At 44.9% G+C, this 20,350-nt stretch overlaps 1 protein-coding gene across 3 annotated transcripts in view; it reads right to left on the bottom strand.

Annotated features, from left to right (window-relative positions):
- Window positions 1–20,350, bottom strand: part of LOC137430361 (synaptic vesicle 2-related protein-like) — a 194,221-nt gene that overhangs the window by 83,196 nt on the left and 90,675 nt on the right. For all 3 annotated transcript variants that reach the window (XR_010985040.2, XM_068121172.2, XM_068121173.2), the window contains exon 11: window positions 460–536. Coding sequence is in view for 2 of the 3 variants with exons in the window: in XM_068121172.2 (XP_067977273.2) it covers window positions 460–536 (77 nt within the window). In the remaining variant the exon portion in view is untranslated. The remainder of the gene's footprint in view (window positions 1–459; window positions 537–20,350) is intronic.

Here is a 20,350-nt window from a genome sequence, read left to right as displayed (position 1 = left end):
ATTATCACATACATCATGAAATACAAGTTTTCCAACAAATTTCAGAATCTTTGACCTTTGAAGGCCACAAAGGCCAAATTTTCAAAGTTGTCGGAATCGAACCGAATTTTCGGTATTGTGTAGCTAACTAACCTCATAACGCACGCATCGCATTGGGGCCCTTTGTAAATAGGCATGTACACCGCATGTCGGGGGCCGACACCTGCCACGTGGGCCCCTGACCCCCCAGTCCAGGCATGTTTCGGTTATAGTCCGTCCTTTGTCATTGAATACCGCTCGCTCGTGAACCATCGTCGTCTCCTGACTTGTTAATTTTAAAATTGAATGTGAATCAAAACCAATTAAATCACCTTATACAAGTGTTTTAATTCGTTTTAAAATGCACAGGGCATTTACAGAGAGAAAAGACAAATCAGAATCAGAGAGAAATAAAGGATCAAAAGAGACATGTGTGTTTACCTGCACAGCTGTTGTCCACTTTCATCAATTCTGTGGTGAGCAGAACCATTCCGTAGTAGGAAAAAGAATTCACAAGCCTGTTAAGGGTACAGAGAGAATGTGGAGACAGCAGTGGTAGGTTGAAGTAGGATATAGTGTAGCCATAACTGGTGATGCAAAACAGGAAATGAGCTCCAATTTCCTCAAACCCGACCATGGATCGCAAGGCATTTATTTTAAATGGGTTTGATATGTTTTATTGGGTTTACTTACCTCAACCTTTGGTTTATGCTACTGTGGTCCCAGTTTCAAGCCCCATATACTGTGTTGCCTTGTCTACTGTTTATTAATGCCTTGGTATAATAATAATCATGCGATGCGGTGGCTTATCGAGTATTCCGTGGTCTCGCTAATGGCGGAGGTACACAAACAGAAAGTTCTTGGGAGCAGAAACCGAAGAAATATCTGTAGAAAAGACAAAGGGAGCCAACTTTGCAGCATAATTCGAGCAGGTCGAGTATTAAGATCAGATTTGGAGAGTTGATAAGTCGGATTACTTTGGATTCAATTCTGTCCATTAAGTATGTGGAGCTATAACCTCCCCAGATGTTAGAGCAGTGCTCTATGAATGAATGAATCAATCCTTTATATAGTTGAAGCAAATGTTCAGAGGAGAATAATCTCCGACATCTGAACAGGACTCCCAGTTTCTTCGAGGCAGACTCAGCTGTTTATGTAATGTGTGGATTCCAGGAAAAATTTGATGTTAGGGTAATACCTAGTAGGTTTATTGTATCACATGGTGTAATTGTGGAGCTTTCAAAGGAGATTGGAGAGTTGAGGGGACTTTTAGAGAGAGATGGGAATAAATTGAGTTTTAGAAGCATTAAACTTAACCTGATTACATTTGTCCCACTGGGCAATCTTGTCCAAATCTGAATTTAAAGAGGTGGCTGTGGTCAAACGAGATATACAGGGTGTCCACAAAGTCGTGCATCATAGGCAAAACATTTATTTGTAAGGTTGGCTACATCAGCTGTTCGAAATGTGTCCCACCAATCTCATAACATGTTTGTAAACGGAAAAGCAGGTTTCTCTGAATGTTCTTCAACATATCCGGGCGAATTGTTGAATTAAATAATTTAATTTCCTTTGATAAATTAATCAATTAAATAATTACCTACGATGCGCGACTTTGCAGATCAAGTGAGGAAGATGAAGCAGATGTGAGAACATGGAGGAATGTAATGTTGAGTCATCAGCATATGAGTGCATTTGGTTATTTGTCGAAGAAAGGTCATTGATAAAAAAGGAAGAGTGTCAGAAACAGGACAGAACCCTGAGGTACACCGCTGTTGATAGGGAAGGAGGAAGATGTTGAACCATCAACAAATACAGAGATAATTGAAAGAGAGGTCGGAGAGAAAGCTTAATATGAGAGATCAGAGTGAAGGAGGAAAGCCGAAAGAGGAAAGCTTGGATATCACACCCCGATGCCAAACTCTGTCAAACGCTTTTGAGATAACAAGGCCTACAACCAACAATTCCCCAGTCTCTCAGAGGAAAAGGCCCAGACATTCGTAATGTAAGAAAGGATATCACTGATAGATCTTGCCTTGCGAAGGCCATAACTCTGATCGTCAGATCGAAGACTGTGATTGAAGATGCTTGAGAAAATCGGAATTTTATGTCGAGTTAGAAGAGCAGTAAGTGAAACAGAGAAAAATAGTGATGGTCAAGAGACAAATCTTGAGGCAGGTGACATAAAAGTTTGGAAATGCAAGGTCCGCAAGGCATACAGCAGGTGTGTTGATGTTGGAGTAGATATACAGACTCCTCCGTGAGTGAAGGTTCAAAATGTTAAAGGAATTAATGAGAACCTCATGTGACGATTGAGAACGAAGCAAGATATTAGGAGCGGTACTTGCTAGATTATGTTAAACAAAAGAAGGATTCGAAGAAAGACCACAGATATTGGTGAAATGAATTGAAAAACAGTCATGTTGATTCAAAAGGCAAGGGTCTTGGGAGGGACCAATACCACTACTGCCTTAACTCCCCTCGTCCCCCTCTCCTTGGCAGCAGCGACGGACTGTAAATGTAACGTAGATATCGACCTTGGCCGTTCATTACTAATCTTCTGTAAATTCTCGATGATTCTCGGTTATTGTGCCGGTCGGCGACTTCCGTGAATTATCAGTGCACGAAGTTGATTGGTTGAACAAATGTTTTCCGGTTTTTACTCCCGCCAGCCGCCAGGGAGTAATGCATTCGATCGTATACGTGTGTGTGTGTGTGTGTGTGTGTGTGTGTGTGTGTGTGTGTGTTCGTGTGTTTGTGAAGTTATCTGGAAAAGTTCTGAACGGATTTGGATGAAAGTTGGTGGGATGATTGCCCTTGGGATAAGGAAGAATTGATTAGTTTTTGGTGAAGCTCAGGATATTATTCCGGATCCAGGAATTTTTGGGGGAATTTATTTTTCTGTTTTCCTTTAAAAACCATTTTCTCTGCAATAATTGGACCGATTGAGAGCAAATTTTTACCATGGGAGGGACTCAGTCTGCAGAATATTTTAATGGTAAATATGACGTCACAGGTCACGTGGTTCGGCCGCCATATTGTTTTGAGTGAAAAACACAAATCCAATTTTCTCCAAAACGCCTGAACAGATCGAGGCCAAACTTTGCAGGCAGAATGGCATAACCATGACGAACACAAAAGTCAGCGAGCATGACGTCATGCATCACATGGTTTCAGAGTTATGACGTTTTTAAGCATGAACCTTTAAAACCGAGCTCCTCCCTCATTTTTGATCCAATCGAGGGGAAACTTCACAAATCTGTTCAGCATATCAGTCTACTAAAATGTCCTTTTGGAATTTGCGATAGGTCACGTGGTTTGGCAGATATCGTTAATTAAACGCAAATAATAAAAACATTTATATCTCTTCAACGACTTCATTGATCGACGTGAAACTTCATACTGTAGTAGACGTCATGAAGAGTAACAAGTGTGCAAAATTTGAAGATGAATGGATGTATGGTCTGGAAGCTGGAAGTTGTTATTGCGTGAAGAAGAAGAGTCTTCGACTGTGGACGATTAATTATTTATCACATGTACAGACTTGCAGGAATCGTTTGACAAAATGTTGGTGGTCTTTCCGTCTTCTACCGACTCCTCTCCGGCCTTGCCCCCCCCCCCCAGCTCTCTCTGGGCTCTGTCCCCCAAATATTCCTACAGGTCGCACAAGATCTGCCTGCAACCCTCTTATGGTTAAACTGCCAAAATCAAGGCTCTCTGCTCACCTTCACTCCTTCATTCCTCTTTTCTCCCGCCTCTGGAACAAACTCCCTCACTCTCTTCAATCCCACTCCTCCCTCCAGGTCTTTAAAACAGCTGTTCACCACCATCTCTTATCTTCCCCCATCCAAAACCTTGATCTTTTATACCCCCGCTAATTTCACCCCAAATCCACCTTTTTGAAATACCAACTTCTTTCCTGGAAGTCCTTGGTGTCCTTGTGTTTTATACTTCTCCCGCCCCCCCCCCCTTTCCCACGCCTCCTCCCCCCAAGCCCTCTCCCTCCCACACATCTTCCGATGTCCCTGCTCTCAAATGTTGTGTTTGTGTGCTTCCCCTTCTCTCCCCATCTTGTCTACCGCTCCCTCTTTTTATATTTTTTGTTTGTCTTTGATTTGTTTGTGTGATAAATGTAAGCTCTTTCACGAGCCTCGATTCTGTATACAAAAAAGAAAAGAAAATCACATGTACAGACTTGCAGGAATCGTTTGACACAATAGTCAGGTTCACCATGTTTTTTCGTTCAAAATCATGATAGATTAGCAAACCTATACATTTTTGGAAACGTTATTGCATGGAAAATCTGAAAATCAATGTTTACATTTGCCAATTCCGACCAATTCGATTCGACCAATTCGACCAATCGACCAATTCCATTCGACCAATTCGACCATTCGACCATTCGACCATTCGACCAATCGCTTCGATCGACCATTCGACCATTCGACCAATTCGATCGATTCGATTCGATTCGATTCATCGAATTCGATTCGATCGACCATTCGACCAATTCGATTTGCCAATCAATTTGACCGACCTTTGCTTGTGTGGAACGGACTGTGAAAACGATGCGGACTATATTGTCGGATACGACACACAGGACAGTGATGACGAACTCTAAATGGCATATTCTGTAATCGTGTATGTTTGATGCCATTGACTGCCTGTGTATATTTTGTCATTGACTGCCCGTGTAGATGTGAAGTTATACTGACTGCATGTGTATATATGATTTTGCTGACTGCCTGTGTATGTTTGGTGATATGAATTATTGTGACACATTTTGATGTTATTAACTGCCTGTACAAAATGATAACATGTATTTGATTATGCAACTTATCGCGAATATAAAGACAGTATTTTGCAATTCAAAACCTTTGATTCGTTTCTTACCATTCCCCATAGCACTAATTTGATACTTTCATTGGATTCCTTGTCCCTGAAAATATAGGTTTAGTATATTTTAAAAAGTTTTTAGGGTAATTAGAGGCAGAAATAGAACAAAATATGTATTTTACAGTGGCCATTTTGAAAATCCAAAATGGCCGCCATACAGGTATCTCTCCAAATGTAAACATTGATTTTTAGTTTCCTTATGCTATAACCTTTCCAAAAATGTATAGGTTTGCTAATCTACCATGATTTTGAACGAAATATAATTTATTGACATAGTGAACCTGACTACAATGTTGGTGGTCTTTCCGTCTTCTACCGACTCCTCTCCGGCCTTGCCCCCCCCAGATCTCTTTGGGCTCTGTCCCCCAAATATTCCGACAGGTCGCACAAGATCTGCCTGCAACCCTCTTATGGTTGGTGAGGTGTTTTTAAATCACGTGGCTGTGAGGTGTTTTTAATTTCGTGTTTTGTGGCTGTGAGGTGTTTTTAATCTTCTATATATTCTATATATATATATCTGTGCAGCGTCTGTCCTGTGTTGTCCTGTGTTGTCCTGTGTTGTCACTGAACTACTTTCTCAAACTTTTGTGAAATCGTACCAAACTTCTGGAATGCACATATCTATCCCGTCGGTATGTCCTAACGGTATTTTTCTTGAAAAATTTTCCATTTTTGTTGTTTGGAATTTTTTGGGGAATTTTTTTTTCCAACTTCAATTGTTTATAAAATATGATATCACGTATATTACAAATACATTTGTGCAAAATAATTGTTTGAATTATGATTGGTTTAAACCATGACAAAACGGCAACTCGGGTACAGTCATTTATCTATATATCTACACATCTGGGCAGTGTCTGTGTTCTCACTTAATGACTCCCTCAAACTTTTGTTTCCGTGGTTGTGAAGTGTTTTTAATAACGTTGTGGTGGTTTTGAATCACGTGGTGTTGAGGTATTTTGAATTATGTGGTGGTGAGGTGTTTTTATTACGTGTTTTATGGCTGTGAGGTGTTTTAAATTACTTGGTGGTGAGGTGTTTTGAATTATGTGGTGGTGAGGTGTTTTGAATTACTTTGTGGTGAGGTGTTTTTAAATGACGTGGTGGTGAGGTGTTTTTATAACGTGTTTTATGGCTGTGAGGTGTTTTATTACGTGTTTTATGGCTGTGAGGTGTTTTCAATTTCGTGGTGGTGAGGTGTTTTTATTATGTGTTTTATGGCTGTGAGGTGTTTTGAATTACTTGGTGGTGAGGTGTTTTGAATTACTTAGTGGTGAGGTGTTTTGAATTACTTGGTGGTGAGGTGTTTTGAATTACTTGGTGGTGAGGTGTTTTGAATTACTTGGTGGTGAGGTGTTTTGAATTACTTGGAGGTGAGGTGTTTTTAATTATGTGGTGGTGAGGTGTTTTGAATTACATGGTGGTGAGGTGTTTTGAATTACTTGGTGGTGAGGTGTTTTTAAATGATGTGGTGGTGAGGTGTTTTGAATTACTTGGTGGTGAGGTGTTTTGAATTACTTGGTGGTGAGGTGTTTTTGAATTACTTGGTGGTGAGGTGTTTTAAATGACGTGGTGGTGAGGTGTTTTGAATTACTTGGTGGTGAGGTGTTTTGAATTACTTGGTGGTGAGGTGTTTTGAATTACTTGGTGGTGAGGTGTTTTGAATTACTTGGAGGTGAGGTGTTTTTAATTATGTGATGATGGGGTGTTTTGAATTACATGGTGGTGAGGTGTTTTGAATTACTTGGTGGTGAGGTGTTTTTAAATGACGTGGTGGTGAGGTGTTTTTATAACGTGTTTTATGGCTGTGAGGTGTTTTATTATGTGTTTTATGGCTGTGAGGTGTTTTTAATTTCGTGGTGGTGAGGTGTTTTTATTACGTGTTTTATGGCTGTGAGGTGTTTTAAATTACTTGGTGGTGAGGTGTTTTGAATTACTTGGTGGTGAGGTGTTTTAAATTACTTGGTGGTGAGGTGTTTTAAATTACTTGGTGGTGAGGTGTTTTAAATTACTTGGTGGTGAGGTGTTTTGAATTACTTGGTGGTGAGGTGTTTTAAATTACTTGGTGGTGAGGTGTTTTAAATTACTTGGTGGTGAGGTGTTTTTATTACGTGTTTTATGGCTGTGAGGTGTTTTGAATTACTTGGTGGTGAGGTGTTTTGAATTACTTGGTGGTGAGGTGTTTTGAATGACGTGTTTTATGGCTGTGAGGTGTTTTAAATTACATGGTGGTGAGGTGTTTTGAATTACGTGGAGGTTTGGTGTTTTGAATGACGTGGTGGTGAGGTGTAATCGTCCCAAACTTCCATTCTGCACCTACCCCTCCCCTAGATATGTGCTGAGGGATTCTTTCTTTAAAAAAAAACATTCAACCTAAATTGCTTATAAAAATGTAATATCAAAAACACAACAAATACATTTGTGCAAAATAATTGTTTGTATTGTTGCGGATATGGGATTTGGCCTCCATCCATATCCGCTTGTAAATATTCCCCTATTTCGCCAATACTCCCCAACTATCCCCAATCCCCCATTCCCTAGTCCCATTGTCTGTAAACAATACTCTGTAGCCCCGACCTTCCCCTTTTTCCCCCATTAAATGTCGTGCCCAGGTCCACCGCATCTCACGTAGACAACTTTCGGACATCTTGCTAGTTATTCTTAGTCTATGTCAGTTAAGGACTCGTTTCCATTAATTCTGACTCTTCGTTGCACCAGAATGTGATTGTATGGCACCATTAGTAAGTTTAGGACCTCCCAATACCTCCCCGCATCTCTTCCTCATACAACCACAACAACAACTACAACAACAGCGGCGGCGGCGCGGGGAGTGTGCGTCCTCACTCCGGCTTGGTTAGCCGCCATTGACCATGTGCTCCGACGGGGTTACCACGCAGGGGCTCACTGTCAGCTCCTCGTCAAGGGCGGAGCCCGGTAACCCCCCGCACCCAATAAGAAGCGGCGGACCGATTCCATCTGGGGCGGAGCTAACGAGCCGAGGGCGTGTCACTCCCCGCGGGACATGCGCAGGAAGACGGAGGTGACGTCAGATGCGCCTGAGCTTGGAGAGAAAAGGACGCCACCTCCAGCGCGACGATACCTCCCCGCATCTCTAGACCGGACCGGGTCGATTCTGCCCCTGAGCTCAAGGTGCACCTTGAGCTATCGACTGCCTGCCCTTCCTTGCCATCAATCCCTGTGTGAGTCAGTCTTGTCCCGTTTGTCTGTGGTCTGTCGGGACTAAGATAAGACCGTGTCTAAGTGCCCATCTTTCTGTGCTTTACCTCTGTGCCGTGTAATCTAATCGTTCTGCATAACCAATATTATATCCTCCTCCGGAGGTCTTGAGAACTGTACCCCTGGTGTCGTGTCATTTAACCCAGCCGTTGTGTCCTTTCCTTCCTTGATTTAGCATAGCGCGATTCGGCCAACGTTCGAGTGTAATCGGGTAACTTGTGCGAACACGGCGGCCATTCCGCTCGGCCCATCATAACATCTAAGTCGTGTCTGTAACAATTGGTGTCGGGAAGTGGGATCGGTCCCGGAGCGCGTTTCACGCGCTCGAAATTATAACGGCGAAATTTGATTGTGTTTTACAAAAAAATAAAAACCCGAATTTTGAAAGTCGCGCTATGGCAGATCAAGACGGCTGGGTTCCGGTAGAGGAGAGTGAGGCAGGGTCGATCCAGGACCAAATTGAGGGACATGAGGAGAGCGAAGCAGTGAGGGTAGCAGGGTCGCAAAATGGCGTCCTTGCGCACGAGGTTGCGGGCGCGCAAAATGGCGCCTCGCAAATAGCTACGGCGGCCGCACCCGCTGCACAAGTGGGAGGGATGGCCCAAATGCAGGCCCTCATGGAGCAATTTATGGCGCAAATGCAGGCGTCCCTCAAACTGCAGAGTGAGCAATTGGGGGTAATGGGGAACCGGATGGATGCTCAGGGTGAGCGATTGGAGGGCCAAATGGGGGTAATGAGGGACGAAGCGAGGGGTACCGGTGAGGGGTTAGACAATAATTTTAAGGGATTAGACAAGAAATTAGAGGGGTTAGACAATCAGATAGAGGGAGTGAAAAATGGGTTAGAGGGGTTAGAAAACAGTATGGAAGGCAAATTGAGGGACATGAGGGACCAAGCGGAAAGGGAAGTTAAACAAATGAGGCAGCAGATAGAGGGGGTCAGAATGGGGGTAGAAACTAAACTGGATGCTCACAGGGAGGAAATGGAGCAGATGAGGGTGGCATCTGGGCAGGAGATGCAAGTGATGGGAGAGGAGATCAGAAGAGGGGTGAGTGAGGAGGTCGGAGGAGTGCGCGAGGAGGTGAGGCACTGTAAGGAGCGCATGGAGAAGGAGGTGAGAAAGGGGACTGTAAAATTGCAAGGTGGTATAGAGGAGTTGACGTTGGGAGTAGAACAACTGACAGTGGGACAAAAGGAGTTGGGGGACCAGGTAAAGAAGAACACAGCGGTAATAGAGGGTTTAAAATCGACACAGAAAGAACTAAAAGACGACTTGATAGCGACGAAGAGGGAATGTCGGATGGTACGTGAGGGACTGACAACGAGGTTGGACGAGGTGACAGAGGTAATGGAGACGAAGGACCGGCAGGTGAGGACGCACATGGAAACGGTCAAGGTAGCCTTGGAGGACGAGCTTGAGGAGACGTACCGGGAAATAAAAGAGGTGAAGCAGAAATTAGAAGAAGTGGAAGAAGGGGTGAGCGAAATTAAGAAGCGACGGAGAGGGGATAAGAAAGAGATAAAAGAGGAGGTAAAAGAATTGGTCCAAAGTCTGTGTTTGGATCGTGATGATGTGCTCATTAACTGGATGAGGGATTCGCAGGTGATGGAGGAGAAGCGAAGAGGAAGAGGACCCGGTGTAAGTGGTGACCAATATGGTCGTGCGTATGATGCACCAGGTGATTTAATGAGCTTGGGGGTCGAGATGGACCCGGGTGTTCGTGAGAGGCCATTGGTGAAGTGTGCGACAGGTCTGGTGTGCGAAAAAGGAGGTGTGCGAGAAAGTCCGACTCTGGGGTGTGTGAGGAAAAAGTGCGTGCCAAGGAGTGAGGGTGCTGTCGAGAGTGAGTCGGTCGTAGCGCGTGTGCGAGGGAGCACATGGAAGCGCGTAGTGAGGAGTGTTACAGAGGGTGTAAAGGGAGAATGCACGCCTGTGGTGAGTGTTACAGAGGATGTAATGGGAGAGGGTGTGCGAGAAAGATGTGTGACGGACAGGTGCATGGGGAAAGAGTGCGCTGTCAAAAATAAGGAAGAGTGTACACCTGTGGTGAGTGTTACAGAGGGTGTGACGGGAGAGTGTGCGCAAGAGTGTGCGCGAGAAAGGTGTGTAACGGACGGGTGCATGAGGAAAGAGTGCGCTGTCGAGAGTAAGGGTGAGTGCGCTGTCAAGAGTGGAGGTGAAAGTAGTGAGAGTGACACGGAGCGTGAGTTGGTTGTGACAGGTGAGAAAGGAAGCACACCTGGAATGGTAGAGCGTGTGTGGGAATGCACGCTGGAATTGGTAGTGAGGCACGTGGTTGGGTGTGCGAGTGAGGGCACACCTGTGATTGTCACAGAGGAGATGACCGAGGAAGGGGCGCGAAGAGGTGTGTTGGTGAGGTGTGCGACCAACGAATGTGTGCCAAAGTGTTCGGTGGTCAGGTGTGTGACCAAGGCTGGGAGTGGAATGAGTGTAGCTGGGTGTGTTAGAGAAGGTACGACCAGGAGCATGGAAACGGCTGGATGTATGAGCACGAAAGGGGTAGCATATGCTTGTAAGCATCCAGGTGAGGCATCGACGGTAACCGGGTTAGAGGTTAGAACGACTTTTAGCCGAAGCGGGCCCTCGGTGCATGCCGGGCTTCGCGTGCCGCGAGAACCAGCGGGGATCCGAGCCACGGCGGGTTCGAAAGGACCGCCGTGCGCGATCCACGCTGGGCCTCGCGTGGAACGGCCGCGTCCGGGCTCCACTAGGCGGAGCGGGCAGCCCGATAGGAAGGGTCGTCATGGCGACCACTTTTTGTCGAGGCATTCCGGCAGGTCGAGATCGGGCCATGGGATGGCTCCGTGCCGAGATGGTGCGTGGGACCTCGGCCCGGGTAAACCTCCTTCCCTGCACCGAATGCGGGACGTATCCAGCCGCTGGCACCAAACAACCCGCATTCATGGCTTGGCTGTACGAAGCCGAGCTTTAGAGGTGAATTGGCGCACCGAGAGGCATTAGTAAGTAGACTGTAATGACGAGGATAGTGTTTTGGCCCCGAAATTAGAAAAACAAAATTTGATGATTGGCAAAGGATTGGCAGTAATGATTGGCAGATGATGAGTAGTGATTGGCAAATTTTTGATTTGTTGAAATTTGATGTGCAAAATTGGTAGTGGGAGATGCCCGATGTGGTGGGATGGCAACTCTGTCATCCCTCACAGCACAAGGGGGGCAAATGCGCTATAGTTTATGGGGTGATGGCAGTGAAAACTAGCCCGGGTGGGTTAGGTTATATTGTAGGGATCTAGCGAAGATGACAGTAGGTAACGTTAAGGTTTAGATAGTGACTGATACCTGTAGTGGGGACGCAGGTAGAGTAGAGTGGATGATAATGACGAGGGAGCGCAATAGTTTAAAGGGACGACTGGGAAGCGCAAGTTTCAGAGGGGAGTAGTTAGATGAGATGATGCTGTGTGAGAACTGGACAGGTGTGTGGAGCAGTGTGTGGAGCAGTGAGTGTTGTGGATCAGCGCGAATGCGCTTGGGGAGAGAAGGGTGCAGGTGGCACCAGGTGTGGGAGCACAGGTGTGCAAGTACAGGTGTGTGGAGTACATGGAGTATTGGAATGAGTGGTGTGGAGAGAGTTGGAGTAAGTGGTACGGAGTGGTGTGCATGGTGCGAAGGTGTGGATGGGGGAAGAGTGGACCCCTTTCACGAGTACCCGGGGCGGGTAGTGTAAGTGTTAGGTAGAGGGTATAGGTAAATTGTGGTTGGATATTGGCATTTGTGGTGCGGTTGCAGAATGGTATTGTGGATGGGTGCATTAGTGTGTGGAAATGGCTGGGCGTGTAGCCTGTTAGTGTGTGTAGTTGGTTTGGGCACTCCACCACTGTGAGGATGTCGGCCGGGTGAGGCCGCAGGTGGGCTCTGGGAGCCGTTAGTGTCAGTGGGTGCCTGAGGATCCCGGGTGTGGATCGGGCAGCCCGTGCCAGAGAGGGCACTGAGGGGGTGAGAGTGCGAGAGGGCCTTCCCCCGTTAGTTAGGTTAGGGTGAGGAGCAGGTAAGCTCGGGTGGCAACTACAGTGGTGGAGGTGTGCAGGTGGGTAGACCTGCTGGGAGAGCTACACGTCACAGCCCAGAAATTGTGCGAAGGCACCGGGAGATGAATCGGGGGAGTGAGACCCCAAATTGAGAGGCACCACAGATTGGTCAATGGGAATTGGTTTTTAGAACCCATAGTGTAAGAGGGCCAATGGTTTGGCAGGAGAAAGACCCCGGGTAATGTAAAGTTGTTAAAGTCATTTAGGAAATAGTTAGGATTGATGAACCTGTCGCACCATACGCAGCCACTTACCTGAGGTGATGATGATGACTCCACACCTGTGTTTTCTTTGTTCTGTGTGCAGGAAATGAGAATTGCTGTGTGGATTTGTGAGACGCATCACGACGTGGATGAGACATTGGGGTGATTCCATCTCTCCCTCCTTAGGAGGGACTGATGATGAATTGGTGATGGCAAATTTTGATGTTGAGTTGGAGATGGCAAATTCTGATGAGAGTTGGAAATGGCAAATTTGATTGGTTAGGAGGGAGAGAAGACGAATTTGGTTTATGGGAGGAACGGGGAAGACAGTAGGGACGTTTGTTGATTTGTAAAGTAGATGTTTATGGGTAGTGTTGTGTTTTGTGGATACAGTAAGGGGTAAGGGAGGGGCAATGTAGGTTACCTGGTGGGGGGGGGGGCGTACGGTAGGAACGTACCTGTCTCACCTGGTTCCCATGTGCCCCCAGTGTGCATCACCTTGTATTGCGTGCACTTTTGCGCCCTTACCACCTTACTCACTTGTCTGCTTCTTTTGTCTCCCACCTCCGAGGATCTGGCTTTGGGGCAGAGAGAGAGGCTGAGAGAGGTGCTGGCTCCGCAGTTGTGGGCCTGTACTTTCGCTGCTTGCTGCCTGGATCGATACACCATATGGACCGCAATCTTTGTGGCCGCCCACCATGGACCGCAGCCTTTTGCGGCCAAGCACCACCCGTTGATGGACCTATGGGTCAACGTGGCACCTATGCCATAGAGGTGAACCACTTATAGTTGGCCCCCCTGACGGCCACAAATTAGAAATGGACGCGGTTGGCGCCTTTCTTTATTCCTAGGGAAGCCAGAACACCAAGTGGGCTCCAAGGCAAGACCAGCGGCAGAACATCGGCCGGCTGCGACACCACCGGTGACGTTGAACACTTTATTGGTGCACCGGATGGTGCTGACTGTACATGATGGGGTGGTGCTTTTGGTGCTTGGATGGGGTGCTCTGCACATTATTAAAGGCCGTAAGGCCACAGGGCACTCGTGGGTTGGTGTATCGATGCTGGCATGCGTGCTCTCTCTATGCATAACATCTGCATGTGTTCCTCCAAAAACAGGTCCTGGATCGTAGTGTAAATATCAGTGTAGTCTTGTGTAAATAATGCTCCCTACCGGCTGTATGTTTAGTTTGAGGATTCTTTACGCGATTCGGTTATCCTGTGGGTGTGTTTCTGTGAGGAGAAGGGTGCAACGTCGCAGGGGGACATATTTACTCATTTGTGAACATCTGTAAAACTGTCGCACTCAGGGTTGAGTTAATAGTAGAGGGAACTACATCTGAGTGCCACACTAACGTAGGTAAAGATTTATCGGGTTGGGACGCCCCGAGGTAGAGAAGGGTGCAATGTTGCGGATATGGGATTTGGCCTCCATCCATATCCGCTTGTAAATATTCCCCTATTTCCCCAATACTCCCCAACTATCCCCAATCCCCCATTCCCTAGTCCCATTGTCTGTAAACAACACTCTGTAGCCCCGACCTTCCCCTTTTTCCCCCATTAAATGTCGTGCCCAGGTCCACCGCATCTCACGTAGACAACTTTCGGACATCTTGCTAGTTATTCTTAGTCTATGTCAGTTAAGGACTCGTTTCCATTAATTCTGACTCTTCGTTGCACCAGAATGTGATTGTATGGCACCATTAGTAAGTTTAGGACCTCCCAATACCTCCCCGCATCTCTTCCTCATACAACCACAACAACAACTACAACAACAGCGGTGGCGGCGCGGGGAGTGTGCGTCCTCACTCCGGCTTGGTTAGCCGCCATTGACCATGTGCTCCGACGGGGTTACCACGCAGGGGCTCACTGTCAGCTCCTCGTCAAGGGCGAAGCCCGGTAACCCCCCGCACCCAATAAGAAGCGGTGGACCGATTCCATCTGGGGCGGAGCTAACGAGCCGAGGGCGTGTCACTCCCCGCGGGACATGCGCAGGAAGACGGAGGTGACGTCAGATGCGCCTGAGCTTGGAGAGAAAAGGACGCCACCTCCAGCGCGATGATACCTCCCCGCATCTCTAGACCGGACCGGGTCGATTCTGCCCCTGAGCTCAAGGTGCACCTTGAGCTATCGACTGCCTGCCCTTCCTTGCCATCAATCCCTGTGTGAGTCAGTCTTGTCCCGTTTGTCTGTGGTCTGTCGGGGCTAAGATAAGACCGTGTCTAAGTGCCCATCTTTCTGTGCTTTACCTCTGTGCCGTGTAATCTAATCGTTCTGCATAACCAATATTATATCCTCCTCCGGAGGTCTTGAGAACTGTACCCCTGGTGTCGTGTCATTTAACCCAGCCGTTGTGTCCTTTCCTTCCTTGATTTAGCATAGCGCGATTCGGCCAACGTTCGAGTGTAATCGGGTAACTTGTGCGAACACGGCGGCCATTCCGCTCGGTCAAGCAACATCTAAGTCGTGTCCGTAACAGTATTATGATTGGTGTAAATCATGACAACACAGCAACTCAGGTACAGTCATTAGCCTCAGCTAAAATAAGACCGTTCTTCAGTAACGACGCTTGGTGAGGCGAGCGCAGCAAGCCGAGCCAAGCTAGTATCTACAGACTTGGCATTTAATATGGAATAATTTTTTTTTCTTGACTTGGGTTTACTTTCTGAACTCAGTATATCAATCTGGTGAGTTTCTTTTACCCTTCGGTGATGTCTTTGTTGAAAGAACCATGTCACTGATTGTCTTTCGCAGCAAGAAGTCAATAACAGGTTTATATCACAGGTTGCGTGACAAAATGTAAGTACAGGTACATTTGACGATTGGCTTCACAATCGGGTATATAAGGGTTGTTGCGTTCTGTATAAGTGGAAAACAACTGCTGCACGTCTACAAAAGTTATTGCCGCTTCCTCTGGAGATGGTCCATCAACTTGACAATGCTGTTTGTCATGGAGTGGTGGCTTTACGAAATTCTGGCATGAAACAGCGTGCTGTTGCTCGGCAGTATGGCATCACTCAAGGTCAGGTGTCAAAGATCCTGAAACGAAATGCTCAGAGGGGTGTCCCTACTCCAATACCGAGGCCAGGACGTCCCCGCAGAACCACAAGGAGGGATGATCGCCAGCTGCACCGGTTAGTCTACAATGGCCGTACCAAGTCAGCTAATCGGCTTAGGGCTGAGTGGCAGCAACTGACAACTGTGCCTGTATCCAGAAGGCTAGTCAACCAACGACTGGTTCAAGCAGGCTATCGTGCCAGGCGTCCCCTGAGAAAGCCATGCCTGACCAGACAACACAGCCAGCGCCGATTGCAGTGGGCCAGAGAGCACCGTCAATGGCAGCCAGGACACTGGAATCACGTGACCTTCAGTGATGCGTCTAGATTTCTGGTCTATCGTCAAGATGGCCGGGTCCGAGTGCGCAGACAAGTGCATGAAGCCCACAACGAAGATTGTGTAGTGCCAAGAGTCCAAGCTGGAGGTGGTGGGGTGACCGTTTGGGCTGCTTTTCATGCAGGGGGAAAAACTGACCTGGTTGTTCTGAATGGAAACCTGAACCAGTTCAAGTACAGGGTCATTCTGGAAGAAACATTGCTTCCATTTGCTCGTGCAGCTTTTCGAGGAAACTTTGTCTTCCAAGATGACAATGCACGGCCTCATCGTGCTCGCATGATCCAACACTTTCTTGCTGACCGTGGTGTAGAGCATATGGAGTGGCCTGCCATGTCCCCGGATATTAATCCAATAGAGAACTTGTGGGCAGAATTAACACGTCAAATCGATAACTTGGACCAGCAGCCTACCTCCGTGCATGAATTGCAGCAGACTATTGTCACTGCATGGCAAGCGATTCCTGTCCAAACCTTGGCAAATCTTGTGCACAGCATGCCTCGACGTGTACGTGCTCTCCTGAATGCTCGTGGGGGTTACACGGAGTACTGAACTGTAATTTTACTGTCCGTAATCCCAGTCATAATTTAACTTTTGTTTTTGTTGAAAAAAAAATTGGCTAATGTGCAAAATAAAGACATACTTCTGGAAAACGTACAGAAGTTTAACACAGTACTGTCCGTGAATTGAGTTCGATATCAGTTTACATCACTTTCAAGGATCAATTTATTTGCTTTGAAATGTCAAATGTGGTTTTTGTTTCTTTTAAAGGTCACATTAACAAAATCTAGAATATTTTCAACATAATTCCAATGAACTTTTGGTTCTAAGTCATCTTGAAAAGTAAGTTCACCCCCACAAAAAAAATATTCCATATTAAATGCCAAGTCTGTGTATATGTATATATATATATATATATATATATATATATATATATATATATATATATATATATATATATATATATATATGTATACACTACTCACAATAAGTTAGGGATATTGGCAGGTTCTTCGGTGTGGTTTATTTTGTGTATTAATTATGTTCAAAAAAGTTGTTGGTCCTAATTCTATGGTTATTAATGAGTGTGAAAAAACACAGCATTCTTGATTTCAATACCATAACCCTAACCCCTATTTAAAAAATGAACTCACTCCCACAATATCCCTAACTTATTGTGAGTAGTGTGTGTATATATATATATATATATATATATATATATATATGTATATATATATATATATATATATATATATATATATATATATATATATATATATATATATATATATATATATATATATATATATATATATATATATATATATATATATATATCTGTGCAGTGTCTGTCTTGTGTTGTCTTGTCTTGTGTTGTCACTGAACTACTCCCTCAAACTTTTGTGAAATCGTACTATTCCAACTTGACCCACGGCGGAAGTATGCGCTCTACTGAGTGGCGTTCTAGTTTTCAAAGTTGTTACTTGAGAATATTCGGATGATCCTTTTGAGATGACCATGATAAGTAAAATACTTATATTGCATTTATCGCAAAAACTGTTATAAACTCCCATGAACCTCGTCTTCACGGGTTCCGCCATCTTGATGCGACCCATGCCGTCGATGGCCGATGAGTCGTGGACATTGGGACTAGTCCGTTATCTCTACCATGTCCGTCCGTGTAGCTGTCACCGGGGGTGAGTGTTGCATTGATCACGCTACGGCGTAACGTATGTTTGTTTTAATTGACTGTTTCGTCTGTTATGGTTGTGATGTTTGCATTGCTATGGAAATACGAATGCTCAGGGTATTGTATCCATCTTGTTCTGGGTCTTGTTAGGCCAAGTAAAAAAAAAAAAATTTCTCGTCCGGACTTTTTTGAAAAAAGGAGGAGGGAAGCCCTTACTATTTACTATTTTCATCTTTTTTGCTATATTTTTCCAAGATGGCTGCCATGAATTGAATGACCACTGTGGCTGACTTAAAGACTCTATAGTTTGTCCAATGTAATGTGAAACATGCCAGTGTTGATTGTTACCGAAAGGCCTGCAATTTCATTTCCAAATTAGCAAATAAATATATGTTTTAACTGAAATGGCATATGAATCTATCTATAATTCCATTAATCTCTGTGTGTATGTGTGTGTGTATGTGTGTGTGTATGTGTGTGTGTATGTGTGTGTGTGTGTATGCGACAACGATTTCTCGACAACTACCGGTCCGATATACTTGAAACTTGCCAGGTATATTGCTGGGGACCCGAGGATGTGCCTTTTCAAGGTTTGAAATTAATCGGACAAGTACTTACCGAGCTATGGCGATTTAGCCGTTCGCCGTTCGCTTTGGCGTTGCGAATGGACCAAACCATTCATGTAAATAGAGGGGGGGGGGGGTTCTGTGGTCGTTCGCTTTGGCTTTGCGAATGGACCAAACCATTCATGTAAATAGAGGGGGGGGGGTTCTGTGGTCGTTCGCTTTGGCTTTGCGAATGGACCAAACCATTCATGTAAATAGAGGGGGGGGGGGGGTTCTGTGGTCGTTGCGAATGGACCAAACCATTCACATCGAATCATCGAATCACATCGAATGGACCAAACCGTTCGCTTTGGACCAAACCATTGCATGTAAATAGAGGGGGGGTTCTGTGGTCGTTGCGAATGGACCAAACCATTCATGTAAATAGAGGGGGGGGGGGGGTTCTGTGGTCGTTACTGCCACGTGGTTTCAAAGTTTTTTTTTGTTGTTGTTGTTTGCACGCATGTTTTTTTGCACCCACGTACGGGCACGCCCTAGGATGTTTACACACACACACCCCTACACAAATTTTTTTTTTTTTTTTTTTTTGGCAAGGAACGGGCACCCACGTACGGGCACGTCCTAGCTTATATATAGTACGGGCATGCTCTATCTATAATTCCAGTAATCTCTGTGTGTGTGTGTGTGTGTGTGTGTGTGTGTCTGTGTGTGTGTATGCGACCGCTGTTTCTCGACAACTACCGGTCCGATATACTTGAAACTTGCCAGGTATATTGCTGGGGACCCGAGGATGTGCCTTTTCAAGGTTTCATATTAATCGGAGAAGTAGTTACCGAGCTATGGCGATTTCTTTACCAAACTCCGCAAGCCGTTCGCTTTGGACCAAACCATTTCATGTAAATAGAGGGGGGGGATTGTCACCGTACTCGCAAGCCGTTCGCTTTGGACCAAACCATTTCATGTAAATAGAGGGGGGGGATTGTCACCGTACTCGCAAGCCGTTCGCTTTGGACCAAACCATTTCATGTAAATAGAGGGGGGGGATTGTCACCGTACTCGCAAGCCGTTCGCTTTGGACCAAACCATTTCATGTAAATAGAGGGGGGGGGGATATAATTTTAGATATATATATAGTACGGGCATGCCCTAGTAGAATCAATCAATGGAACATGTCATGTGTTACACCGGACAAACTATATTTGAATAAAACCAAAAAGAAACAATGACAATGTTTAAATTTGGTATGTGTCCTTGTTTAATATAAATACACAATACTACACTAATAGTACAAGAATTGTTCATATTGGGGACTACTCAGAGAACAGACCAAAAGATTGATGAAATCCTAAAAAACAACTACTGTAGTTTCATTGGAAGGCTGATCCTTCCCTCTTACAAAACCAGATGTGGGACTAAATAATATATGTTTAATCAACAGTTTGCCCTCCCCCCACATAGTGAAACTAATGACTATAGGACTTGGTCTATCTTATGGTCTGTTCCATAAATATTAAAGTAAGAAATCCCAGTGAGACTTATGTCAATCTTGTACATGTCATCCATAAAGTGAGAACCATTTTAAACATTCTAACCATGCACTGCTTTACTTATGCAATAAATGAAATTGTGATTTTCTTTCCTTCTCAGTTCTCTCTTCTTCAAACTTACAAGAGCCACTGTTATAAATATGTATGTCAAAGTATGAATACCAAACTTTCAGAACAAGGCATAATATTTGTACAAGCATGTACATTTAATTGACCGTCTTTAGCACAAAGTGTCTGCGTTAAGCCTAGCATGTATTAACCAGGAAGTTCCGTTAGAGGGCCGGATCCATAATAGTTCAGATCATCAATGCACAAGATACGATCAGCAAACGCCCGGAAACGGCAAGTTTTAGACCGAGTTTCTTCGCAAAACGATAATAAAAAAAAACAAGTATATATAAAAAAAAAATAGTATTAAATAGTAAATAAAAGTAGGCGGCGACCAAAAAGGAAGCGGGCGGGGACGAGAAACTTTTTTTTTTTTTACTTGGCCTTATATTAACTGATACATTCGGTTATGTTCATTAATAACAAGAAGTACTATGTGTATTGTACATTTATTGGAGAACATTTTATATGGAGAACATTTATTTATGCATATTGGTTACCGGTTGATATGTGGTAATATTATTACTGGGCAACTACAGAATAACTGTCGTCATTGGTGAAATTGGAATGTTGAATTGTTATTAACTATAATGTCTTTAATGGTTAACGATAATATTTTCTATTAGTTAA

This window comes from Myxine glutinosa, chromosome 6 (genome assembly GCF_964187855.1).
Source record: "Myxine glutinosa chromosome 6, kmMyxGlut1.1, whole genome shotgun sequence".
Classification (NCBI taxonomy): Eukaryota; Metazoa; Chordata; class Myxini; order Myxiniformes; family Myxinidae; genus Myxine; species Myxine glutinosa.
The sequence above is the reverse complement of the archived record's forward strand: the minus strand, read 5'-3'. Positions and strand labels throughout refer to the sequence as shown.